At 43.7% G+C, this 27,458-nt stretch overlaps 1 protein-coding gene across 7 annotated transcripts in view; it reads left to right on the top strand.

The window, feature by feature from the left end:
- Nucleotides 1-27,458, top strand: part of furinb (furin (paired basic amino acid cleaving enzyme) b) — a 142,942-nt gene that overhangs the window by 60,288 nt on the left and 55,196 nt on the right. For 4 of the 7 annotated variants that reach the window (XM_061772877.1, XM_061772874.1, XM_061772876.1 and 1 more), the window contains 3 exons: nt 6,513-6,608; nt 10,358-10,486; nt 10,568-10,644. In XM_061772877.1, coding sequence (XP_061628861.1) covers nt 6,513-6,608; nt 10,358-10,486; nt 10,568-10,644 — 302 coding nt within the window. Of the gene's footprint in view, nt 1-6,512; nt 6,609-10,357; nt 10,487-10,567; nt 10,645-11,566; nt 11,631-27,458 lie in introns of those variants that run through there. The other 3 variants (XM_061772881.1, XM_061772880.1, XM_061772878.1) reach the window with 3 other exon arrangements.

Here is a 27,458-nt window from a genome sequence, read left to right as displayed (position 1 = left end):
GCTTTGTCACGTATTTTCTCCGAAGAGAATTGTTTGTCCGACTCTAAGACTATTTTGCCTAAGTCATGTTTCATTTCCGCTTTTGTTTGGGACATTGAAACTGCGGTTAAAGGGGCTCTGAAAGACACTCCGAGCCCTGACGATTGCCCTGAAAACAGGCTTTATGTGGTTCCGACCTTAAGGGGAAGAGTCATCCACTGGGCTCACACGAACCGAACTGTATGTCACCCAGGCATTGCCAAGACGTAATCAGTGGTCGAACAGCGCTTTTGGTGGCCTAATGTTAGGAGGGATGTTATCGATTACGTCAATGCTTGCCAGGTATGTGCTGCTAACAAGCCCTCTCATCAACCTCCTCCTGGGGAGTTGCGACCCCTGCCAATACCACAACGTCCTTGGTCAGACATTTCCGTAGACTTTGTGACAGGATTACCGGCCTCTAAAGGCAATACCACCATTCTTACAGTTGTTGACAGGTTCTCTAAGATGGCACACTTCATTGCACTTCCAAAACTCCCCTCAGCTAAAGACACTGCCGAGCTAATGATTAATCACGTTTTCAAGTTCCATGGTTTCCCCAAGAATGTGGTGTCTAATAGGGTTCCCCAATTCATTTCGCAATTTTGGAAGGAGTTTTGCAATCTCATAGGTGCTACCGTCAGTCTGTCATCTGGGTTTCATCCTGAAACCAACGGCCAAACCGAGAGGCTGAACCAGGACCTGGAGACTGGGCTCCGATGTCTCGCTTCACAGGAGCCGCGATCCTGGTCTCGGAAACTGGTTTGGGTCGAATTCTCCCACAATTCCCTCCCCTCTGCATCCACTGGTCTATCGCCTTTTCACGTTGTGCATGGTTACCAACCATCTCTATTTCCTGCCATAGCCCCAGAGTCCACAGTTCCAGCGGCATTAACCTTGGTGAGACGCTGCAGGAGGACCTGGGAGCGAGCCCGCCAGATGCTGCTGCGCCAGGGACGGTCCTACAAAGCCGCTGCTGACCGTCGGAGGAGACCGGCCCCGAACTACAAAGTGGGTCAGCGAGTTTGGCTCTCGTCCAAACATATTCCACTCCGGGTGGAGTCCAAGAAGCTCTCTCCCAGGTTCGTTGGGCCCTTCCCCATCATAAAGATCATCAACCCTGTCACCGTGAAGCTGAGGCTCCCAAGGTCGATGCGGGTCCACCCTGCTTTTCACGTCAGCCTACTCAAGCCAGCCCGGGAGTCCCCTCTGGTCCCGCCTTCCAGGCCCCCTCCTCCCCCCCGGTTTGTGGATGGGGGCCCTGTCTTCTCTGTGAAGCGGCTGTTGTCGTCTCGTCGGAGGGGGAGGGGGTTTCAATATCTGTTGGACTGGGAGGGCTATGGGCCTGAGGAACGTTCATGGGTACCGTCTGCGTTTATCATGGATGATTCGCTCATTCGGGACTTCCACGTTGCGCATTCAGGGGCTCCAGGGCTGTCTGGGGCCGGCCGTTAAGGGGGGGTACTGTCATATGTGTGTGTGTTCCGGATTTTGTCCTCCCCGTTTCTCACACACCTGCTCCTGTGAGCATCTTCACCACCTGTGCCTCGTTCAACCTAATTACCCCTTGTATTTAACCTCGTGTCTCATTCCCTCTCATTGCCAGTTCGTTGTACCTTGTACCTTGTACCTTGTCGTTCCAGCATTCCTTGTTTCCACGTCACAGATTCACAGTAAGACTTGACCCTGTTCCGATTATCGACCTTGCCTCTTTGCCTCATGTTTTTGGATACTGTTGCCTTTCTTGGATTGCCTGCCTGTGCACCGACCTATGCCCGTCTATTAAACCTCTCTTTTTGGAAACTGTCCATTTGTTTTGGAGTCGTGCATTTTTGGGTCCTATCCTCTGTTCCGTTCACGACAGTTTTAAGCTCGCGAATGTTTTACCATGCCTGCGCCCAATAATACGGTGCGCCTTATGCATGTGTTAAATACAGAAATAGACCCCGTAACTGAGACTGCGCCTTTTAATACGGTGCGCCTTATGGGCGTGAAAATACGGTGTGTGTGTATATATATATATATATATATATGTGTGTGTGTATATGTGTGTGTATATATATATATAATATGTTAATTCAGAAGTTACTCTTGTACATTCTTACTCTGACTCAAGTAAATATTTGGAGGACTACTTTTCACTTGTGTCATATTTTTCCTCAAGTAACAGTACTCTTACTTGAGTACAATATTTGGCTCCTCTACCCACCCCTCATTGTATCGTATGAATCAAAAACAGCAAAAGTAGTATGGGTCACGTAGGAGAAAGTTCTACAAAATACATGTTTCTGGAATATTCTACATTTGGTTAAATGGAAATTTTGACTAAAACCACAAGGAATATTTTCAAGCATTGACTTGAGTAGATTCACTTCTATTTCAAGACTTGGCTGCTGCGATTGACTAAAGACCTCCATGCAACCTAAAATGTTTTTTTTTTCATCTAAAACCGTCAAACAACCTAGGCTGTTAAAAAAAAAAGGAATTACTTTAAGATTGAGCACCAGCAGAAAAAGCCATACTCTCTTTCAATGTCTCTGCCTCCTGACTCAGCAACAACCCAACAACCACATCACTAGAGGCTTCAGCATAAATGCAGCTGACTGGAATGAATGTGGCAGTTACAAAGCACAAGGAGACATTGTTGTGGCATTTGAGCTCATATCTAACACGCCCCCAAACTTAATTAGTAAGTAATAAATGATTGAGTCTACAAATGCCATCACTGAGAACAAGCTGACTCAGAGGCTTAGATAATGCAAATGCATTTGCAAAAAGAGCTAAACAATCAATAAGAGTATGAGCAATTGTTACAGAGAAAAATATAAATATTAATGAGTTGAATTTTAAATGTCAATTTGTGAATTTCATCTTGTTATATTTTCGTGTCATTGTAAAAGCTACGGCGGCACGGTGGAGGCTGGTTAGAGCGTCTGCCTCACAGTTCTGAGGACCGGGGTTCAATCCCCGGCCCCGCCTGTGTGGAGTTTGCATGTTCTCCCTGTGCCTGCGTGGGTTTTCTCCGGGCACTCCGGTTTCCTCCCACATCCCAAAAACATGCATGGTAGGTTAATTGAAGACTCTAAATGGGCTGTAGGTGTGAATGTGAGTGCAAATGGTTGTTTGTTTGTATGTGCCCTGCGATTGGCTGGCAACCAGTTCAGGGTGTACCCTGCCTTCTGCCCGATGATAGCTGGGATAGGCTCCAGCGCTCCCGCGACCCTAGTGAGGATAAGCAGCTCCGATAATGGTTGGATGGATGGATTTAGAAGCTACATTCCACATTCTGCTCCAGTGGATTTGGTTAAGCTTTTTAAGATATTATTTTAAAGTGCCCTAAAACAAAAATCCTGATTTTGTTTCTAGTTATATAAAATAATTTTCTAAATATATAAAATAATTTGAAGTGCTAAAAACATGTGCAAAGACTGAGAACAATAGAGTACAGAATTATTGAGACTGTTTATACATTTTCTAAATTTTTCTGATTTTGTGGGCAGTGCTAAAAACTATCCTCATGACATCAAGAGGTTTGAGTGTATACTTTCCATCCCCCGTTACAGGTTTATAAAGACAATGGACCCAGTCATTTATAATGGACCCAGTTTTACCAGTAGCGTGCAGTCAGCCATTTTGAGTTATGAGCGTGGTCAAGCGTGAAATCAAACTCTTATCTCAAGGCACCACTATGTTTAAATGTTTCATTCATCTCTGTGTGTGAGGCATTAAGTGCTGCTTTGATGCAGAATGGAGGGTGGTAATGTCAAGCTACAGTATGTCCTTTTTTAATATCTTGGTCTTCATAGCTACAATTAAAATTAGTTCATTATAATACATTTTATCACACACTGTTGTATGTAACTGGAAACTGTACCTTGTGTAATTATAGAAATGCGTGAAATGTGTTGACAGGACATAAAAGAACCAAGTTTGTTTTGATCTAATACAAATCAATTTAGGTGTTATGTAATAAATGTAAATGTCCTGAACAAATAGAAGTAAAGGGAATTTTATCACTTGATCTGTTTTGGAGAGTCCTAAGCTTATTTTCACTTCTCTGGTTGTCTCATTGCTAAATTGTAGCTTCTATCTTAAGTTGCGCATCCCTGATATTGAACACAATCCATTATTTGATGCTATTTGACATCAACTTTATAGATATTGCAAAAAAATTTGAATTTAAATTTTATGTAATGCAGTTATTTTTACCAAGATGTTTGAATAAAGTAAACCTATTTGACAACTGTGATTTTAACAAGTTGTGAACAATGGATAAATATCGCTAAATGTATATATTATATATTCTCAATTCCATTTGAACAACAGTGTTATTTCTGTTTCATTACTGCCATGAAGAAGTCCTTGTTAGGATATGGCAAATAGAGATGACATAATTGTTTCATTTTTGCAAATTTTGCATTTTTGCAATTGAGAGAAACCTTGTGAAGAAAAAGAAGAAGAAAACTAGCATTGTAAGAACCTTCACGCACATGCATGTAGGCCTTTTCTTTCTCTTCAGAATAATACAATTTTGGAGTTTCTGAATGATCCAAGGGCTGACTTGCATTTGCATGGGTCATTTTAGCACTCTGTAACAATTGGTGTTGGGCCACTCCCAGAGCACTTTTCTGGGTGTACTGTCCCAAGTGTTAAGCACAATGTTACGCAAGATGTGACCATACTGTACAAGTATCCAATTGTCACGCAGGCAGGGTGAGTTAAATCAAACAAAGACTGGCTTTTAAGCGGTTGCTAACATCACCCAACTTATCGAAGTGATCGATTTATTTTCTGTATCTCAGTAATATGCTTTTCTTGTCTCTTCCACTAACACTTTCAATTCAATCACTTCAAACTTCATTTCGCGCTTGCAACGCCCTTCCCAATTTGAAAACCAACAGAGCTACATAAAGCGCAAAACCCTCTAAAAGATAGAGGAAACAATTCTGTGTGCAAAACCATTATCATGGGGATGACAAGCCATGTCTGCTGTCCAGCTCGCCTACAATTCCCTATTAAAGTGACCTTCATTTTTGCATAGAAAACGGCTCAGTCATCCCAGAGGAATTCGCGGCTTGTCTGAAGCACTATATATAAACTTATCACGACATGAGGGGAAAAAAACCTGAATGTTCCTGCCGATGTATCCACCGTTTAGTATTGCAGCCCTTTTTACACCTGTTGCCAACTGTGCAAGCAATCGGGTTGAGTGAGGGTACACATTTTAGCGTCCGCTATTTGGGTCCTAGTAAAAGATTGCAATCTTAGTAAGTCACATGCAACACGCCCACCAACAGTGTGCACAATGTGATAGAGTTAACACGCAATTTAGCTCCCGATATTTGAGATGTTAGTAATTTATGCGCTTTGCAGTGCATCCAGCTGGGGCCATGTATGTCCCCAGCTAAAGTTTGATGGATATTGCAATAACTTATGACATTAGAGTGAGGGGTGTCCCAATCAGAAATTAGTCCGATGTCAGCAAAAAAAACAAGGATCGGATCGGATAGCATCTAAAATTTCTGATTTTACCACTGCTATAGAAGCACTCAATTCCACGCTCCGCTCCAGCACTTCTATCCAGCAGCACCCAGATGGCATGCAGAGCCTACGTGATCACAACATGCTAAGGAGCTAACATAGTAGCAAGGAGTAGGATTGACTGTTGCTTCCTTAAAGTCGTTTATTGACACACCACTTGACATTCACTGTAAAACTAAACAGACATAAATGAATTACACCTATTGAATGTTCAAATAAATCAGACTTAGTTTCTTTCTTTGTTTATGTTCACTGAAATCGCGACCTCCAAGCTAACATAATGAATGAAAACCACCACTGACGAGTTAATGAAAATTAGCATCGAACTCGCGGCACTTATCCCTCAAACTAATGAATAGTGGTACACAAATTCTGTATAAACACATACAAACAGGCAATATATCAATCATCTCTGGCATATTCTTCAAACTGTGAAAAACAAGTTATAATAACAATATTTGATCGTGATTTCTACCTTCTTTGTTACTGCAAGTGTGCATCTCATTCCATACACCACACTGACCCTCAGAGGTCAAGACGTGCACAGCAGTTACTTTATATAACCCATTAGTTAATAATGAATGGGTCAGCTTTTCTCATGCCTACTGCTGCTGATTTTTGTTCTCTGTTTGAGTAATATCACTTGATCAAGCCTTTTCTAACATTCCATACTACAAAATAAGTAAATTATGTATGATTATTGCTGGAATCGGATCGGGTAGATATCGGTATATGGCAAAACTCAAGGCTGCAATATCGGTATCGGAAGTGAAAAGGTTGGCTCGGGACATCCCTAATTGGGCTTTTTTAACCATGTGTACTTCATGTGTTTTGTGAAATTGCATATTCCCCTTTCAAAAATAAACTGAACTGAGAACTGAGACATCCCTAATTGAAGTCTAATAATGTCAAAATGATGAGTGTATATGCTTGTGTATGTTTTCACACCTCAGGTTCTATGGGCAGAGCAGCAAGTGGTGAAAAGGAGGAAGAGGAGGGATGTCTTCGAGGAACCAACAGACCCTGATTTCCCCAAACAGTGGTACCTGGTGTGTGATGATCTCTAATTCGTCTTGCTATTCAGACTCATAAATTATCTACACATTATGCTTTCACTCTCTAATCCACATCTCAAGCATTACTAGTTGAATGGGTATAACACCCAAGCATATGTTCTGACCAACTTTTGGTCAGGTGTTTTACATTTAGACACCAATTTTATAGTGCTAGTGCCTTGGTTCGCAATTCCCAAGGCAACTGCTGGGGAGTTAAGGTCCTTATGATGACGTTCTTGCTTACCCTTTTAAATAATTTCATTTAGACCCTTACCTTAGAGCCTTTTGTTTTGTATGTTTTTGCATTTGTTTTTGATTGTGTCACTCATATGTGTTAAGATTCTATTGTATTAACCAGATAAACCATATCACCCATGTGTATATATACACTTTATATATTTGAATATGGCGGCACGGTGGCCGACTGGTTAGAGCGTCAGCCTCACAGTTCTGAGGACCCGGGTTCAATCCCCGGCCCCGCCTGTGTGGAGTTTGCATGTTCTCCCCGTGCCTGCGTGGGTTTTCTCCGGGCACTCCGGTTTCCTCCCACATCCCAAAAACATGCATTAATTGGAGACTCTAAATTGCCCGTAGGCATGACTGTGAGTGCGAATGGTTGTTTGTTTCTGTGTGCCCTGCGATTGGCTGGCAACCAGTTCAGGGTGTACCCCGCCTCCTGCCCGATGACAGCTGGGATAGGCTCCAGCACCCCCGCGACCCTAGTGAGGAGAAGCGGCTCAGAAAATGGATGGATGGATATTTGAATATTCTAATATTATTGGTGCTCTGCTTTTTTTTTTTTTTTTTTTTTTTTTTTTTTTTTTTTTTTGCTTCAGTTGGCCCCGAACTCCCTCTTTAACTTTTTTGTTTGCACACAGCTGCTACTGCAATGATATTATGGGCTAAAGTATGTGAGGAGTTGAACTCTCTATTTTACACGCTTTGACTGAACAACTTGTAATGGATTTTAGGAAAGGAAAAAAAGAAGGGTGCCAGTCATGTCTGACATTAAGTCCATCCATTGTGTCTTTGTACAACCCCAATTCCAATCAAGTTGGGACGTTGTCCATCCACTGACAATAAGTAAATACTGTAAATGTTTGCAATGAGTCCGTGAAAAAAACACAAATTCGCAATAAACAAAATAACACAAATAGCATAGATTCACACAAACAAAAGAAACCCTGTACACTACCCTTAAGTAATGGCATGTGTGTCTGTATGTGGATGTGTGTAGAGTCCATTATGGAAGAAAGGAATTGGGAGTTCGATCCAGAAAACACAAGAAATAAAAGAGAATTCCTGTCCGGGCTTTATCGCGGACTCTACGGGCAACAACAAAAAAGAATCTCATTGGACAAAGTCGGTGTCTCTCGCACGGCATAACATACAAGAAAATAATAAACCTCTCTCACTTGTTGTAAGTAAAAGAAAATAGTCCATACAAATTCTCAGGTACTCGCGGTACCAAGGTTTGAGTTAGTTCAGTCACTGAGATGACACCTCTCCAGGAATTGTCATGAGGGAGGAAGGTCCTAGTCCTTCTTTGTAAAGCGAAATTCCAGATAAGCGTTCATCAGACGCAGAGATGACGTGCTGTTACACCAAACATGTCTGTTTGGTATGTTCAAAACAATGTCAAAAATCACTGCCTCCCGCACACACAATTCTCTCTCCCCCTTAAGCCAATGACTGCCATTCCTCTTAACACCTCCTGGAAGACAGATACAGACTGCACAGCTAAAAAGGGAAGTTGTCATTGGGTCATGAATGGCTGCGGGAGTCAATGAATTAGAAGGGGAAATGAAATCATTCTGAGGGTACAAGTGCTACAAACCAAACCAGGCAGTATGGAACAAGGCATATGCAAGAGTTTACATATTTTCTGTTGGTTTATACAAACCCCAATTCCAGTGAAGTTTGAACGTTGTTTAAAACAGAATACAATGATTTGCAAATATTTTTCAACCTATATTCAATTTAATACACTACAAAGACAATTTTTTAAATGTTCAAACTGATGAATGTTATTGTTTTGTTGTGTTTTGTTTTTTTTAATATTCCCTCATTTTGAATTGAATGCCTGCAAAATGTTCCAAAATGCCTGGGACAGGGGTAACAACAGACTGGTAAAATTTAGGCATGCTAAAAAAAAATTTAAAAATAAAAAAACAATTTTTTTTAACATTCCATAGGTGAACAGGTTAGTTGGAAACAGGTGAGTGTCATGATTGGGTATAAAAGGGCATCCCCAAAAGGCTCAGTCGTTCACAAGCAAGGATGGGGTGAGGTTCACCACTTTGTGAACAACTGAGTGAGCAAACAGTCCAACAGTTTAAGAAGAACGTTTTCTCAACGTACAATTGCAAGGAATTTTATCATCTACGGTCCACAATATCATCAAAAGAGTTAGAGAATCTGGAGAAATCTCTGCACGTAGGCGGCAAGGCCGAAAACCAAAATTGAATTTCTGTGACCTTTGCAAAAGAAACCATAATATTCATTCATTTGAACATTAAATATCTTCTCTTTGTAGTGTATTTAATTGAATATAGGTTGAAAAGGATTTGCAAATCATTGTATTCTGTTATAATTTACACAATTGTCATTGGAGTTGGAGTTTGTATGTGCCTTAATCGATCTATGGCTCAAGTCATCGCACTAGTTGAAACCCTGAGCAGCATCTTGTCTGTACGTTACGCATTATTTTTATTTATAATTTATCTTTAATCCATTTGCATTGTATTTTGCATAAAAGAAAAAACTTCATTATGTTTTATTTTTCAAAATCTACGCTCCAGGTAGGTAGAGGTGGTAACCAGTCCAGGATGTACCCTGCCTCCTGCCCAAAAGTCAGCTTGCATAGTCTCGGTTTACCCGAGAACGTAACGGGGACAAAGGGTATGGAAAATGGATGGATGGATAAAAGAAAAGAAAAATCGTAAATCAATTATTTAATGATTAAGATGTCAAATTATAAATATTTATTGTATTAATGAACAGAAAAATTATTTTAGAAGTTAATATTGTGTAATGCCTTGTGATTGAATGGCAATCAGTCTAGGGTGTACCCCAAGTGGCAGAAAATGGATAAATGACATTGTTATGCTTGATCAGTTTCTGACTTTTCAGAGAAGTCCAGTGAGTGAGTGAGTGAATTGTTAATTCCTGTTCAAAATAGTAAAATGGTGAGAGCTCACTGAAAGAATCTGAATTGAAGTACTTCATGATGCTGGATGGTCTCTACTCGTTATGACAGGGGTTTATTTGTTAAGCATTGTAATCTACAAGATGATTCACTGGCTGGCAGAAGTTAAAACTGGCTTGTTCTCCACTTTCTTGGAGTGGAAACATGTAATGTAATTCTTCATGTTTGTCATGTTCCCCAATTATTTAAATTTGTTTCACATAGCTTGCTCGCTGACTCACACGACAGTGCTCTATGTGTGCATCACATTTGTAGTCTGACGAGCAGTCACTTCAGAGTTTTCATTTTTTCCATTTTGTTTACAAAGTATTAAGTAAGTCATAATCATTTATGTCTGCATTGCAACGCATCTAAGAATTATTTCTCCCACTCCTGTGATTTACACAGGAATACATGTAAATAGCCAGTCAAAAAATCTGATTTAGACACTAAATTTGATTTTTGCCAGACCAACTGTGTGAATCTAACCAAAAAGATTTCTGTTAAATTCTCACATAATGCTGAAACCTGTCTAATGATCTTATGTCTTCTCCAGTCAACTCTGACTCACCAAGACCTAAATACCAAAGTAGCTTGGGCTCAGGGCTACACTGGAAAAGGTATTGTGGTGACTATCCTGGATGATGGCATTGAAAAAGACCACCCTGATCTCATCAGCAATTATGTTAGTGAAAAGATTAAGACATTGCATCATTAGGAAACCCAAAGAACATCAGTATTTTAACCTTGGTTCCTGGTCTCTTAGGATCCCAAGGCCAGCTATGATGTCAATGATGGAGATGCTGACCCCCAACCAAGATACACTCAGCGTAATGAGAACAGGTAAGATATGCAGTGAACACAACAATTTGGCAAGGAATTGGTTTTAACTGCCCCTAAATAAGGAAAGTGAACAACTGCATTTGTAAAATCCTAATAAAAAGCACAATTTAGTCAGATAATGAGCATCAAACACTCAACACTCTAGAAAATACACATTTTCTTCACTTCCACACGATTCCAAGCTTCTTTAAAGACCCTGTAAAATGAATTCGGAGATTTCTTTTCTACATACATTATACATGTTTGAAGGTGTGCAAAACGGCACCCAGTGACGCACTTGGGCATCCAGCATGAGTCGCCCCTCCCCCACTACAGGGAGCATCGTCGTTCCATCAGTGGTGTTTTGGAAAGTCTTTTTCTCACAGAATAAGTAAGGAAGCAATATTGTCGTTGTTACCCAAGCAGTCGGTTTGAGGGGGTTTGAACCGTGGGGATACCATGGATCTTGAATACATGAAGGTTTTGGAGATCCGTGGTTTCAAAAGCAAAGGGTAATTTGGGGAGGGGTATGTAATGGACACATTTGGAGAAACGATCGATAACGGTAAGAATAATGGTGTTACCTTCCGAGGGGGGTAAAACGGTGACAAAGTCCAAGGCAATGTGGGACCAAGGGCGGCTTGAGATGGGTAAGGGGCGCAGCAGAGCAGCTGGGGGTTGATGCGAAGCTTTTCCTCTGGAACAGACAGAGCAGGCTAGGACGAACTCTCGTGTGTCTTTCGCCAGACTGGGCCACCAGAAGTGTTGTTGGATGAAATGGGTGGTAAGCGTGGTTCCGGGATGACAGGTGAGCGCGTAGTTGTGGGCCCATTGAAGGACGTCAGAGCGTGCGGAATTGGGCATGAACAGCCAGTCTGGAGGTCCGGTCTTGGGATCCGGTTGGGTCCTCTGAGCCTCTTTGACCACTTGTTCGATCCTCCAGGTAGCAGCCCCGACGAAGCAGGAGGAGGGGAGGATGGTTTCATGCTCAGCAGTGCTGGAGGGGGGTGAGTACATGCGGGAAAGGGCGTCAGGCTTCCTGTTGCGGGAACCAGGACGGAAGGAGAGACTGAAATTAAACCGGCTCAGGAAGAGGGTCCAGCGAGCTTGTCGGGGATTGAGACGTTTAGCAGAATGGAGGTATGCAAGGTTTTTGTGATCGTTCCAAATGATAAATGGAGACTCAGCCCCCTCCAGCCAATGCCTCGACTCCTCCAAGGCCCAGATGTAGGCAGCAGCTCATGGTTGCCGACATCGTAGTTTCTCTCGGCAGGGGACAGTCGACGGGAAAAAAAGGCACAGGGATGAAGTTTCTGGGACGTGGGGTCATGCTGCGAGAGGATCATCTGCGCCGGAGTCAATGAGGGCAATAAGAATACAAGTGAACTAAGAATACATGCGGGAAGGGTCATACTGGAGGGAGAGCTTGGAGAAGTGGTGGTTTGGCTCACCACGACCCGAGAGCACGTCTTTTAGTCTCAAGGGGCATGTGGAGATGTGATGGCCTGATTTACTCCAATAAATGCACAGTCGCTGGGTGACACGGCGCTGATGTTCCTGGGGGTGTAACCTAATGTTGCCCTCCCCTCTTTACCCTTTCTTTGTTTGTTTGTTTCTTTGTTCGGGCACACGGCTCGGTAACCACAAAGGCCGGGATGAGAACAGACTTGGCTTCCCAGCCTATCCGTGGGCCAACGCTAGGCGATCAGAGTAGCTGCTACTAAGGTACCAGGTACGCTTCCAGCCAAGCGTGATCGCTCTGAAACTGCAAGTGAGCCACAAAAAAGGCAGGAAGAGAGACGGTCATATTCTCCCAAGGAGGCGTGACGAACAACCAATTTTCGTCTTCTGCCTCTTTTGTTTTGCTTTATTTTTCTACATTTTTTCCTTCTTCAACTAAAATCTGCCTCCATGCTTCTCTTTTTTGTGTGTGTTCAGAGTTTACGTAAGCCTCTGTCATCTATAACTCAAAATTTCATAAAGTGTAGCAACCTTCAGATTACGAGCCTGATAAAAAGGTTTTTCGTCACTTTCCCTAAATTTTATCCACAAAAGGTGACGTGGTGCCCCTTACGATACAGATTAGTTTGATTTTAACGATTAAATTTATAATTACACTAAACCGGAAGTAACGCAGGTGTCGCTTCTGGCTTATTCTTTTCTCCTAAATTAATTACATGTTGATTCAACCAATATACGCTACAGTTATGTAAGCTACTTTGGATTGTTCGGTGGGGGTAGCTTAACGGTTGTAGATTGAATACCAGGGAGCAACTGAGGAGGAATTGACTGCATGCACCTAGGTCCCCGGAGTAGGGCTCGGGCGGGGGAACATGATGCTCTTTCTATGGGAGGCGGGATGGATCGGAGGCTGTGGGCTCGGAAGGAGTACTTACGGGCGGGTGGTTGGACTGCAATTTGGCAGAAAGGAGGGAAACTTGTGTGAGAGTGGTTAGAGATTCCATGATTTCCTGGAGAGCTTTGTCCTGTCTTCCTATATGGGCACCTTAGAGGGTGAGTGCTTGTCTTAGCGCCTCCGGGGTTGCTGGGTCCATGCTGGCCAGAGTATTCTGTCACGATACGAACGTCTTATATGTTTTCACTGGACCCAGTATCAAGCGGAGGCTGAGAAGTTTGTGGTGAATAATTTATTGAAAAGGAAGTGGGAATTGGATCTCTGAGGTGTAATGGCGGGTCGTCGAGATGGGGAAGGTGCAAGGCGTGGTGGTGTGGGCAGATGGATGGCTTGGCGGCGTGGTGGAAGAAGTCAGCAAGGCAGGGAACACGGAAGGAGCACCGAGGACGAGGAAGAACATGGGAGTCGGAATAATACAAATAAGGCGTAGTTTACGTGAATGTGCAAGACCTGTGTACCACGGTCAAACGTTAATCCTCGGGAGGATTTCAATGATCTGGCAGGCTTTTATGCAGGCAGAGATGATGACGGCTGATTGAAAACAGGTGCGCGGCCAAGGTGGTGCTGATTACAGGGAAGGGAGAGAGAGCGAGCGAGAGGGACGCAAAGCGCCACCCAAGCTCCAAAACAGGAACTACAAGGATAGCTCATGACATCCTGGGCCTACTGTAGATTGACTGTAGAGAACAAAACAAACAACAAAACAAAAGAACAAAAAAACAACAGCGCTGAGAGATCCAGATATAATGCTAATTATATATCTCTCGTCACGTCATGGAAAACCCCTGTGATGACTCTCTGGGATATATTCAAGCTATCGTAGTCTTTTAGGAGATATATTTTCGCGGCTCAAATGTATAGGGATTTGTAGGTATATGCTAGATGCACAAACATATTTGATTGACAGCGGAAAGTTTAGTGGGACTTGTTTTCAGCGCATTCAGTAGGCACGCTGAGAGAACAACTCAGTTTTTCACCATTTTGAAGCCTGATTTCATATACTTGTTTTTTTTCTTCAAATTTGGCAGGTTTGTTTACGATACTTTTCTCTGCGCGGTGTCAAATTTGAGATTTTTTATTTTCGCTTAACAGGGACTTTAATATCAAGGCCCAGCACAGAAAGATGATTGCATTAAAAATGTTTGCCTTGTTTCAATGCGCAACATAAATCCCCAGCAAGAAATAAAACGTAAATATCAAACTCAGTCTTTCTCTGTAATTCTGTTCTGCCTTAGTCTAAGCCCCCCAGAATAAATAATGTAAGAGGTAATTGTTCTAAATCTGTCTTTCTTGAAAGACTTTCGCTTTCTTTGTTGTCATTTGTTGAGGTCAGTCCCAGAGAATAATCTCTTACTGCGATTGCAGACACGTGGATGAAAAGATAGCTCAGAACCTCTCGTTGCTGCTTTTGTTTTTTAAGTATGGTACATGTTGCATTGTGGTTTTCTGACCTTTTAAATGTGATGTGAGCTTTCTTTAGTCATGAAAGCACCTATGATCAGAATTCTTGTTTCTTGTGCATGCGATGAGGTTGAGCAGTCATGCAGAGAACCAAGCAATTTTTGTCAGCATAAAGAATATTAATATCATACTGTCCCACTGACAGAACAAAGCACCACTGGAGGGGATTACTCACCGCCTCTGATTCAGCTTCCCAATGGAGCCAAACCATCACCATGAAAAGATGCACATACACACTTGTAAATCAGAGGGCTGACATTTTCACTCACATACACTGCATTACCTAGTCAGTTATAGTGCACTATGTGTTATGTATGAGTGTTAAATTAAAAGCAGGGTGTGAACTATAGTGTGTAGCTGTGCTGTTTGGAAGATCAGAATCAGAATCAGAATCGTCTTTATTTGCCAAGTATGTCCAAAACACACAAGGAATTTGTCTCCGGTAGTTGGAGCCGCTCTAGTACAACAGACAGTCAATTTACAGAACACTTTGGAGACATAAAGACATTGACAAAAAACAATTGTGCAAAAAGATGCAGAGTCCTCTAGCACTTAGAGCAGTTCGAATTACTAATATCGCAATAGTTCGGTGCAATGACCATTGTGCAAAGGGCGCTGAGACTTCAAGGAGTGTATGCGGTTTAAAGTGACGAGTAGTGCGATAATCTGGGACAATGGCTGTCCAAATGTTACGGATACTCCTCAATCAGTGTGCAAATGGAGCAGATGCTACTCTGGCATGAGTGGCAAGTATATGCAAAGAGTGCAGCATGGCGAGACAACTACAGCGAGTGCACGAGTAATACATAATTGGCCCCACAGAAATGTGACAACGAACTCAAATCAAAAAATTGCCAGCTTGTTGTAATGGAATTATAGGTTAGCTGTTTAAGAAGTTGATTGCAAGAGGGAAGAAGCTGTTGGAATGTCTACTAGTTCTAGTTTGCATTGATCGGTAGCGCCTACCTGAGGGAAGGAGCTGGAAGAGCTGGTGACCGGGGTGGGGAGGGTCCGAGAGGATTTTGCACGCCCTTGTCTTAGTTCTGACAGCGTGCAAGTCCTCAAGGGTGGGTAGCGGGTTACCGACAATCCTTTCAGCAGTTTTGATTGTCCGTTGCAGTCGGAGTTTGTCCTTTTTTGTAGCAGCACCAAACCAGACTGTGATGGAAGAACACAGGACTGATTCGATGACCGCTGTGTAGAACTGTCTCAGCAGCTCCGGTGGCAGGCCGTGCTTTCTCAGAAGCCGCAGGAAGTACATCCTCTGCTGGGCCTTTTTGAGGACGGAGTTGATGTTTGTCGCCCACTTCAGGTCCTGGGAGATTGTAATTCCCAGGAACTTGAAGGTCTCGACGGTTGACACAAGGCAGCTGGACAACGTGAGAGGCAGCTGTGGCGAAGGATGCCTCCTGAAGTCCACGATCATCTCTACAGTCTTGAGCGTGTTCAGCTCCAGGTTGTGTCGGCCGCACCACAGCTCCAGCCGCTCCGCTTCCTGTCGATATGCAGACTCGTCACCGTTCTTGATGAGGCCGATGACAGTGGTGTCATCTGCAAACTTCAGGAGTTTGACAGTCGGGTTCGCTGAGGTGCAGTCGTTCGTGTAGAGAGAGAAGAGCAGCGGAGAGAGGACACAACCTTGGGGCGCCCCAGTGCTGATGCTGCGTGTGGATGAGGTGGCCTCCCCCAGCCTGACCTGCTGTGTCCTGCCCGTCAGAAAGCTGTAAATCCACTGGCAGATGGCAGGTGAGACGCTGAGCTGGAGAAGCTTGGATGAAAGGAGTTCAGGGATGATGGTGTTGAACGCTGAGCTGAAGTCCACGAACAGGATCCTCGCGTAGGTCCCTGCACTGTCGAGGTGTTCTAGGATGAAGTGCAGTCCCATGTTGACTGCATCATCCGCAGATCTGTTCGCTTGGTAGGCAAACTGCAGGGGGTCCAGCAGGGGACCTGTGACACTCTTGAGGTGGTCCAGCACGAGACGTTCAAAGGACTTCATGACCACAGATGTCAAAGCGACAGGCCTGTAGTCATTCAGACCCGAGATTGCAGGTTTCTTGGGGACTGGAATGATGGTGGAGCGTTTGAAACAGGATGGAACTTCGCACATTTCCAGAGATCTGTTGAAGATCTGAGTGAAGACTGGAGCGAGCTGGTTTGCGCAGACTTTGAGGCAGGATGGGGACACGTGGTCCGGGCCTGCCGCTTTGTTAATCTTTTGTTGTTTGAAGATGCGTCTCACATCCTGTTCATGGATGGTTAACGCAGAGGTCAGAGGTGTGATTGTGGTCGCGGGTGCGGCCGGGTGGGTGTGTGGTGTGAAACTGTCCTTTTCAAATCTGCAGTAGAAGGTATTTAAGTCGTTGGCTAGTGTGCTATTGTTCTCAGCTTGGGGGGATCGTCGCTTGTAATTAGTCAGCGATTGGAATGCATTCCAGACTGATTTAGAGTCGTTTGCGCTAAACTTATTTTCCAACTTTGCTGTATAGATCCTCTTTGCAATGTTAATTTCTTTAGTCAGCTGGTTTCTATCTCGATTATACAGGGCCCTGTCCCCGCTCTGATATGCGTCCTCCTTAGCTTGGCGAAGCTGCTTAAGTTTAGCAGTGAACTACGGCTTATTGTTGTTGAATGTGCGAAATGATTTTGTTGGTACACAGACCTCTTCACAGAAACTGATATAGGATGTGACAGTGTCCGTATATTCATCGAGGCTGCCAGCTGAATTTTCAAAGACACTCCAGTCTGTGCAGTCTAAACAGCTTTGAAGTTCCATCTTGGCTTCATTTGTCCACTTTTTGACTGTTTTCACTGTAGGCTTCGCACATTTAAGTTCTTGCCTGTACGTCGGTGTTAAGTGAATTAAGCAGTGATCAGACGAGCCCAGGGCTGCACGAGGTATAGCACGGTATGCGTTTTTTACCGTAGTGTAGCAGTGGTCTAAAGTATTATTTTCCCTGGTAGGACAGTCGATGTGCTGCTTGTATTTAGGGAGTTCGTGGTTGAGTTTAGCTTTGTTAAAGTCCCCAAGAATAATGAGGGGTGAGTCTGGGTGTTTTTTTTCAATTTCGTTGACTTAATGGGCGAGCGTTAGCAATGCGGCGTTCGTGTTAGTGTAGCCCTCAAAGGCAGTACTCACAAAACCGTTGAACCCTCAGTTCACTGGGGAAAAGAAACCTAAACCGATTGTCGTAGGAACGAGCCCTCAAAACGCTTCAGTAGGCACAGCGACTGGATCCCGTAGCGTCGAAGCGGCAGCCCGGTGGCGTTGAGCAGGCAGGACCCGTGGCGTTCAGCAGACAGGACCCGTGGCTTTGAAATAGTAAATCCGTTCGCGTTGCCAACAGTCAAAAGTCCGTTCGCGTTCAAAACAGTCCAAAAATCCGTTCGCGTCCAAAAACCAGGTGCAGACCCCCGCGAAAAAAAACCCCTTCAATCAATCATTAAAACAAAAAAAACCCTGAAATGTTCACAGACCCCTCGGAACGCAGGACACCCCAGTATCCATCCACACAAAGAACCAAACAAACTTTTAACTAGTTTTCACAACAGCAATTCAAATACAGTTCAACACATTTTAGTCAGTACACTACATTAGCTTGAGGCGTTATATAGACTCCAGCCAGTATGAATGATGCGAACTCACGTGGCGAGTAGAATGGTTTATAGTTTAAGAATAGCGACTCCAAATGCGGGCTGCAGTGTGTGCTGAGCACCGTGACGTCCGTACACCATTTTTCGTTGATATAGAGGCATATCCCGCCGCCCTTTGTTTTCCCCGATGATTCCATGTCGCGGTCCGCTCGATGAATGTGAAAGCCGGGGAGCATGACGCCGCCATCGGGTACAGCGTCGCAAAGCCAGGTCTCCGTGAAGCACATGGCCGCGGAACGTCCGAAGTCTTTCCTGGTCTTTAACAGAAGATGAAGCGCGTCCATTTTGTTGGGTAGGGAGCGTACATTCGCGAGGTGGATCGACGGGAACGCCAATCTGTGTCCTCTCTTGCGGAGTTTCACCTGAATGCTGGCTCGCTTCCCTCTGTGGCGCCGCTTCCGTCTCCATGCGCCGAAAACCGCGGACGCCGCTCCGGTGAGTAACTCGGGGAAAAAACTGAGCGGATATTCGAAAGTTGGTGACAGAAAGTCCGGAGTAGACTCCTTGATGGTTAGCAGGTCTCCCCTTGTGTAAGTGAGTCGTGTAAGGTCTCCAAAGACGGACGAAAAACACAAAAACAAAGACAATACTAGAGAGCGCGTTACCGAGGCGACCACACTGGTAGGCGCCATCTTACAAGATCTGTGAGAAAAAAAAATGTCTGCAGTAATTTTGAGTTTTACTGAACTTGTGTGAATAATATCAACAACTCGGTCGAAATCGGATTTTATCAGATGATTCATAGGACGGGGAATAAGGAGGTGGATGTTTTTCTGGCTGCCAGTTTGATAAAGCAATGAGACAAAGGTTGTTTTAATTGTTTCTAATTAACATGTCAGGCTCTGTGCTTCACGAGTTGGTAGTTTTTACAGATATTGGAATGGAGACAGGCTACACTGAAGGGGATTGTGAGGCAGACCGTATGAAGTCCTACATTTGGGCCAGGAACTCATCCCTGACTTGGAGAGGGAACTGGACACTTTTCTGACTTAGTACCATGGTCTCAGATTTGGAGGTGCCATTTCTGATCTCAGCCGCTTCATACTTGGCTATGAATCGCTCCAGCCAGAGTTGAAGATTGCAGCTTTTACAATCACATCATCTGGAAATGCAATACGAAACTGGACCCCTTCAACACCTTGGCTCCACCTAGAAATTCTGTCCTTAATGGTTATTAACAGAATCGGTGACAAAGTGCAGCCTTGGCAAAGTCCAACCTTTACTGGAAACTAATCCGATATAATGCGAACAAAACTCTGACACTGACCATACGGGGACCGAACAACCCGTATAATGGTGTCCGGTACCGCATTGTCCCAAAGCACCCGCCCCCCAAGAACTCCCCAAGGGACACAGTCCTCCACCTTGACGGAATCGCCACTGGTGTCCACCGATGGAATCAGGGATTGCTGCTATGACAGGCACCAACCACCTTACAGCTATAGCTCTGGTCGGCCGCCTGTGTGGCCGAAGTTCTGCCGGAGGTGGTAGTTGAACAAGCTGGGTATTGTCCTCAATGATGCACCACAGACTGTTTCCAGATGCCTACGAGCCATTCGAACTCACCAATTTCCTGTCCCAGCCATCATTGCTCCAGCAAAGGCCAGATCAGAAGGAGCCATGCTGGTTCTTTCTTGGAAGGCACAGATGAGTGAATCCCATCTCCTCCACAACATCATCACAGAAAGACCTCAGCACAACTGCCTTAAGTCCCGGCATCCCTTCACTCTACAGGCTTGAACTGGTCCTCACAACTCCAGCTGACATCAGCGAGGCTTCCTTGGTTAAGGCAAGATGGAGGGAACAATGGAAGGCAGCAAAACCATCCAGGCTTCACCACTACATCAAAGACCCCACAGGTGCTCCTGGCCAGCACCTGCCGTGAAAGCAGTGGACAACACTCAATTGCCTGAGAACAAGCATGGGACGCTTTGGCGAGTCGATGAAGAGTACCCAATGTGAATATGGAGACACCCTACAAACCATGGAACACGTCATCACCAGCTGCCCCAAACATTGGTCACCAAATTGTCATGTGTGTGTGTTCCGGGTTTTGTCTTCCCCCCTGTTTCACACACACCTGCTCCTGTGAGCATCTTCACCACCTGTGCCTCGTTCACCCTAATTACCTATTGTATTTAACCTCGTGTCTCATTCCCTCTCGTTGCCAGTTCGTTGTACCTTGTCGTCGCGTTCCAGCTTTCCTTGTTTCCACGTCACAGACTCACAGTAAGATTTGACCCTGTTCTGATTATCGACCTTGCCTCTTTGCCTCGTGTTTTTGGATACTGTTGCCTTTCTTGGATTGCCTGCCTGTGTACCGACCTATGCCCGTCTATTAAACCTCTCTGTTTGGAAAGTGTCCATTTGTTTTGGAGTCGTGCATTTTTGGGTCCTATCCTCTTTTCCGTTCATGACACAAATGGCGATCTAGGCCTTATTTTCCTAGCCGATGAACCTCTGAACTGGCTTTATACAACATGCGCAGTAAGACAACAGCAACTCTATAATTTATATTATTCATTATTAATTCAAATGTATAATGCCATCATGCATACATACATTTACCTCACAAGGGAATAATGCTTATTAATTAATTAACTTGAATTAACAGAAAAATCTCCCACTGTGTATGTTTTACAGTCAGGTATATAAATACTGGGACTGAAAGATTATTTCCCTGGTGAAAAAAAAATAATCTTCACAACAATTGGGCAGATCAAGAACACTCTCCAGGAGGTAGGTGTATGTGTGTCAAAGACTACAATCAAAAAAAGACTTCACTTGAGTGAATACAGAGGGTTCACCACAAGATGTAAACCATTGGATAGCTGCCTCAAAAACAAGAAGGCCAGATTAGAGTTTGCCAAACAACATTTAAAAACGTTCTGGAACAACATCTTATGGACGTATGAGACAAAGATCATCTTTTACCAAAGTGATGGGCAGAGAAGTGTTTGGAGGATGAAAGGAACTACTCATAGTCCAAAACAAACCACCTCATCAGTGAAGCATGGTGGTGGTAGTGTCATGGCGTGGGCATGTATGGCTTCCAACGGAACTGGTTCCCTTGTATTTATTGATGATGTGACTTCTGAGAAAATGAGCAGGATGAATTCTGAAGTGTTTTGGACAATATTATTTGGTCATATTCAGCCAAATGCTTCAGAACTTACTGGACAGCACTTCACAGTGCAGCTACACAATGAACCAAAGCATACTGAGAAAGCAACCAGTTTTTTTTTAAAGCAAATAAATTGAATCTTATGCAATGTCTCCGTCAATCACGTGACCTGAATCCGATTGAGCATGCATTTCACTTGCACAAAACAAAACTGGAGGGAAAATGCCGCAAGAACAACAAGCAGGAACTGAAGACAGTTGCTGGAGAGGCCTGACAGAGCATCACCAGGGATGAAATCCAGTGTCTGGTGTGTCTGTGTGTTGCAGACTTCAGGCTATAATTGACTGCAAAGGATTTGCAACCACGAATTAAAAAGTGGAAGTTTGATTTATGATTGTTAAATTTGTCATGTGCGGCACGGTGGCCGACGGGTTAGAGCGTCAGCCTCACAGTTCTGAGGACCGGGGTTCAATCCCCGGCCCCGCCTGTGTGGAGTTTGCATGTTCTCCCCGTGCCTGCGTGGGTTTTCTCCAGGCACTCCGGTTTCCTCCCACATCCCAAAAACATGCATGAATTGGAGACTCTAACTTGCCCGTAGGTGTGAACGTGAGTGCGAATGGTTGTTTGTTTGTATGTGCCCTGCGATTGGCTGGCGACCAGTTCAGGGTGTACCCCGCCTCCTGCCCGATGATAGCTGGGATAGGCTCCAGCACTCCCGCGACCCTAGTGAGGAGAAGCGGCTCAGAAAATGGATGGATGGATGAATTTGTCATGTTGCCTTTAGTCCCTTAAAAAGTGGGAGGCATACAAACATTACAAACTGTTGTATTTTCTATAGTTTACCTGATTTGGATGTAAATTAAAGTCTGCAGTTAAAGCACATCTTGTTCCTTACATTTCAAACCATTGTGGTGGTGTTTAGAGCCAAAAAAATGAGAATTGTGTTGGTGTCCCAATGTTTATGGTCGTAACTAAATCTATTCAAGTTGGACCTGATTAACATGGCATCCATCTACTTGCAGGCCACCGTTTCCCTAAGCCCGGTTTGAAGGTAAACTGTGTTACATTTTCAATTGTTTACTGGCAATTTGTTATCATTGGTGTATTATGACCTCTGCTAATAATCTAACACATTCTCGTAAGCGAAGAATTTTAGATTTATTTATACATAAGAGTGGTGACACAGTAGGGGAGCGCCATGACAATCAGCCATCTTGAAACTAGCCGCCGTATTGGACAAGCAGCACCAAATGAGGAATAACTATGGTGTTGCCTGTGATTCAGCGCAGAGATTGAGACACTGGAGTCTTATTACCGTACCCCGGCAAATCTGCACAACTGCAGCAACATAATGCAGGAGAATGGATATGCAAAATAGGCAGTTACGCTAGAAAGCAAAAAATGCAACTTAAAGCAGTGGAGCATTCATCCATCCATCCATTTTCTGAGCCGCTTCTCCTCACTAGGGTCACGGGCGTGCTGGAGCCTATCCCAGCTGTCATCGGGCAGGAGGCGGGGTACACCCTGAACTGGTTGCCAGCCAATCGCAGGGCACATCGAAACAAACAACCATTCGCACTCACAGTCATGCCTACGGGCAATTTAGAGTCTCCAATTAATGCATGTTTTTGGGATGTGGGAGGAAACCGGAGTGCCCGGAGAAAACCCACGCAGGCACGGGGAGAACATGCAAACTCCACACAGGCGGGGACGGGGATTGAACCCCGCACCTCAGAACTGTGAGGCTGACGCTCTAACCAGTCGGCCACCGTGCCTGGAGCATTCAAAAGACGTTAAACATCGGGCTCGCCTTCCCCAGGTGGAAGGAGCTCATGAGAGAAATGGAATTTAAAAGGGATGCTGAAGCGTGAAATGTGTTCCCACACTGTTGCATTGCAATTTCGGGTGTTACGGGGGTCTTGTTTCCAACTGAAGACGTGCTTGGTCGCGGTGTTGCCTCACTGTTAACTTCATATTTTGTCATTTGAATTGAAGTATAGTGAGATATTGCTGTGCTACGTGGAGCAGCACCTTGTCACATGATCGCAAATGGAAAAAAAATCTATCTATCATCTATATACTTTTACACCTTTCCTGCTTGGCGGTGCCAGGAAAGAGGGAATTCCTAGTAATTTCAGATTATGTTGGCTTTGATGTCAGATGTAAAATGAAAAAAAAAGCTAAGCTTTGACCATATCATGACAGCAATGAGGGTGCTTTGACAAAGGTTTTCTCTGACTCTTAACTGAACAGTGAGCTGCGAATGGAGCGAAATGGAGCAATAAGAAAACAGAGAAGGAAACGAGCAGAATAATAATCATCACATTTATTGATTATTGTTTACAAAGTTGCAACATTTAGCAAAGCCAGAATAATGCAATCCTGCCCCACTGTACTTGTAATGGCATCTTTATTTCCATACAACCAGGCAGACGTGGGAGAGGGCAGACTGTGACCTTTGTCTTAAACCGTGATTCATTGTGCATTCTATGTGCTTTCTTTAATTTATTTAGCACAGGAGAGGATCGTGTTTTTGTTGCGCTGCTGTGGTTATGCTGCCAGACTCCAGTGTACAATGCACTATTGATCACTGATACTCAGTCATTGCTGCATTTCTCAGTTGACAAGATACTTATGAATACAATGTTAGAGCATAGTACGTGAGGTAGTACTCTGCATTGTTCAGAGATTTGTTTATCTTTATACTACACAAAAATGACAAACATCTACATTGTTTTCATATTCCTAAGTGTCAATATCTTACATTTGTCATTTTTAAGTACAGGCCTCATCAAAATGATGTATTTCCTCTCTTACCTCAGTGCTGCCAAGTGATAAAGTTGATTGATTCAGAGAGTATAACATCTGTCACATTTTTATCACAGGCGACCAGAAGTCGCTTGTGTCACTTGTATAACTGCCACTGAGGGAATTAAACCTGGGCCACTTTGGTCATAGGCTTTATATTCTTGACCATTATTATGTCTTTAAGTACCTTATGGACCTGACCAGACAGCATTCTAGTCTTTTTGGGCTGTCTGTAGCAATCTTTAAATACAGGATTGGATTAAAAAAAATGACAACAGTAAATATGAGAAATCATTATAAATAGTATTAGATTCATGTGGTGCAGTTTCATCAAACATAAAACAAAGGCAGAGTGTGCAGTTTTCAAACCGTTGTATGTAGCCTCACTTTATCCACCCCTTCACATCTCTACCCAAAGAAATGCCCTCTGCTCACTATGTTACTGTTCATGGCAGCTCCATTGCTAGGATGGCTAATTCACGATAGAGTATTGCTGAACACGAAATGTCACTGGTTTGATGTATTTTTTTGGAATGTACAATCAATTAAAAATATCGCAGAGGTGATCAACTTACCTGACGACCCGGTGAGAATGATGAGGTGATGCACGCATTGGTTTTCCAAGCCCGTCGTGTTAGATCATTTTTAGGCCACTAGTTTTTTTCCCTTTTACTCTCTGAACAAGATTTTTTTTTTAAGTGTAGACAAATCGAGGAAAAGGTGTGCTTTTTAGAAACACATTTAGTAAAAATTCACATCAAAGTGTCGCCCACATACCTTCGTATTCTCTATCACAATGAATGAAATATTGATAATACTGTCACTGCTTGGAAGTAGACTCATTTTTGTACACACTGACAAGGTAACGTCAAAGAAGGAATACGCTCCAGTCTGCATACACTGCGCCCCCATTTCCCTATAATGGCGTCCGTTTGACTCATCTCATCCAATGCGCGAAGGTTGAAAGTTGCGAGGCATGGCCCCAAAACGTTCATAACTTTCTTCATCTGTATCCTATTTTCAAAACGTTCGTATCATCAGAAAGCTTGCTAAACACAGAAACAAGCATTCGCACTCACAGTCATGCCAACGGGCAATTTAGAGTCTCTAATTAATGCATGTTTTTGGGATGTGGGAGGAAACCGGAGTGCCCGGAGAAAACCCACGCAGGCACGGGGAGAACATGCAAACTCCACACAGGCGGGGCCAGGGATTGAACCCGGGTCCTCAGAACTGTGAGGCTGACGCTCTAACCAGTCGGCCACCGTGCTGCATTGGAAACAAAAGAAAATATATAAGCCATGCCACTCTGAGTTACGTCACAAGCAAGCCAGCGACGATGTGTGCCTCTCTCATCTTTTTGACGGTCATTTGTCAACTGTAAATTTTGAGAAATGCTATTCGAAGACTTGTGGTGAGCATGTATACTTGGTCAGTACGAAAAATCTGAAGCCTTGGATTAATGCGAGCGGTTCAATGGCTTTTCCAGGTGTGCGATGAAAAGCATGAATTTGCGCAATCTGTCTGTTGTGTGACAGCTGCCAACACACATACATACATACAGCACATACAAGCACTTGAACAGAACAAGGGTAAAAGTGATGTGTGAAAGGTGTCCTTTTCACTGTTATTTAGGACAGTCAACTTATTACTAAATTCCCAATTTAAGTTATTATCATTAAAATTATTGTTTTGGTTTTTATAAATGACTGTAGTATAAATACATTGTGCATCTTGGGTAAAAGATGTGTTTGACGTTTTGTTTTAAAAGCTGATCCTTCATTATTTGTGCATGCGCATGGTCTGAAGATGATCTAAATTTGTTCGCAGAGTACAAACAAAAACAAATATGAGCATATTGATAAATCACAGGTTTGTGTGTCAAACGTGCTAACGCACAATTTAAGAACAAATCTTTGCATATGCACGGTTAGTAAATGAGGCTCACTGTTTTTTAATTTCATAACAGTAATAATGCATTCATCCATTTTATCTGGGGTCAGGTCGCAGGGGCAGCAGCTTAAGCAGGGAACCCCAGACTTCCTTCTCCCCAACCACTTGATTCAGCTTACCAGGTCAGCCATGAGACATAGTCTCTCCAGCAAGTCTTTCCCTGTCTCCCATGTGAGACAATCCCAGAAATCTTCACCAAGGAGGCATTCAGGCGGCATCTTAACAAGATGCCTGAGCCACCGTATCTGTCTCCTTTCCATGCGGAGGAGCCGCGGCTCTATTCTGAGCCGCTCCTGGATGACCGAGTTTGCTACCCTATTTCGAAGAGAGAGTCATGTCACGCTGCATTGGAAAACAGAGTCTGACATCAACGGTTCGCCTGTGGCCACTACTACATATAATCACTAATATACAACCCCAATTCCAATTAAGTTGGGACGTTGTGTTAAACATAAATAAAAACAGAATACAATGATTTGCAACTCATGGTCAACCTATATTTAATTGAATACACTACAAAGACAAGATATTTAATGTTCAAACTGATAAACTTTATTGTTTTAAGCAAATAATCATTAACTTAGAATTTTATGGCTGCAACACGTTTCAAAAAAGCTGGGACAGGGTCATGTTTACCACTGTGTTACATCACCTTTTCTTTTAACAACATTCAATAAACGTTTGGGAACTGAGGACACTAATTGTTGAAGCTTTGTAGGTGGAATTCTTTCCCATTCTTGCTTGATGTACAGCTTCCGCTGTTCAACAGTCCGGGGTCTCTGTTGTCGTATTTTACGCTTCATAATGCGCCACACATTTTCAATGTGTGACAGGCCTGAACTGCAGGCAGGCCAGTCTAGTACCTGCACTCATTTATTACGAAGCCACACTGTTGTAGCACGTGGAGAGTGTGGTTTGGCATTGTCTTGCTGAAATAAGCGGGGGCGTCCATGAAAAAGACGTTGTTTGGATGGCAGCATATGGTTCTCCAAAACCTGTATGTACCTTTCAGCATTAATGGTGTCTTCACAGATGTGTAGGTTACCCATGCCATTGGTACTAACACAGCCCCATACCATCACAGATGCTGGCTTTTGAACTTTGCGTCCATACAGTCCGGATGGTTCTTTTCCTCAATTGTACGTTGAGGAACATTGTCCTTAAACTGTTCGACTATTTTCTCACGCACTTGTTCACAAAGAGGTGAACCTCGCCCCATCTTTGCTTGTGAATGACAGCAATTCAGGGAAGCTCCCTTTATACCCAATCATGGCACCCACCTGTTCCCAATTACCGTATTTTCACGACCATAAGGCGCACTTAAAAGTCTGAAATTTTCTCCAAAATGGACGGGGCGCCTTATAATGCGGCGCGCCTTATGTGTGCACCGATTTCCAAAATCTGTAAATGTCGTTGTGT

This window comes from Phyllopteryx taeniolatus, chromosome 5 (assembly GCF_024500385.1).
Source record: "Phyllopteryx taeniolatus isolate TA_2022b chromosome 5, UOR_Ptae_1.2, whole genome shotgun sequence".
In the NCBI taxonomy this organism is placed as follows: domain Eukaryota; kingdom Metazoa; phylum Chordata; class Actinopteri; order Syngnathiformes; family Syngnathidae; genus Phyllopteryx; species Phyllopteryx taeniolatus.
Note: the sequence above shows the minus strand (reverse complement) of the source record. Positions and strands in the feature narration are given on the sequence as shown.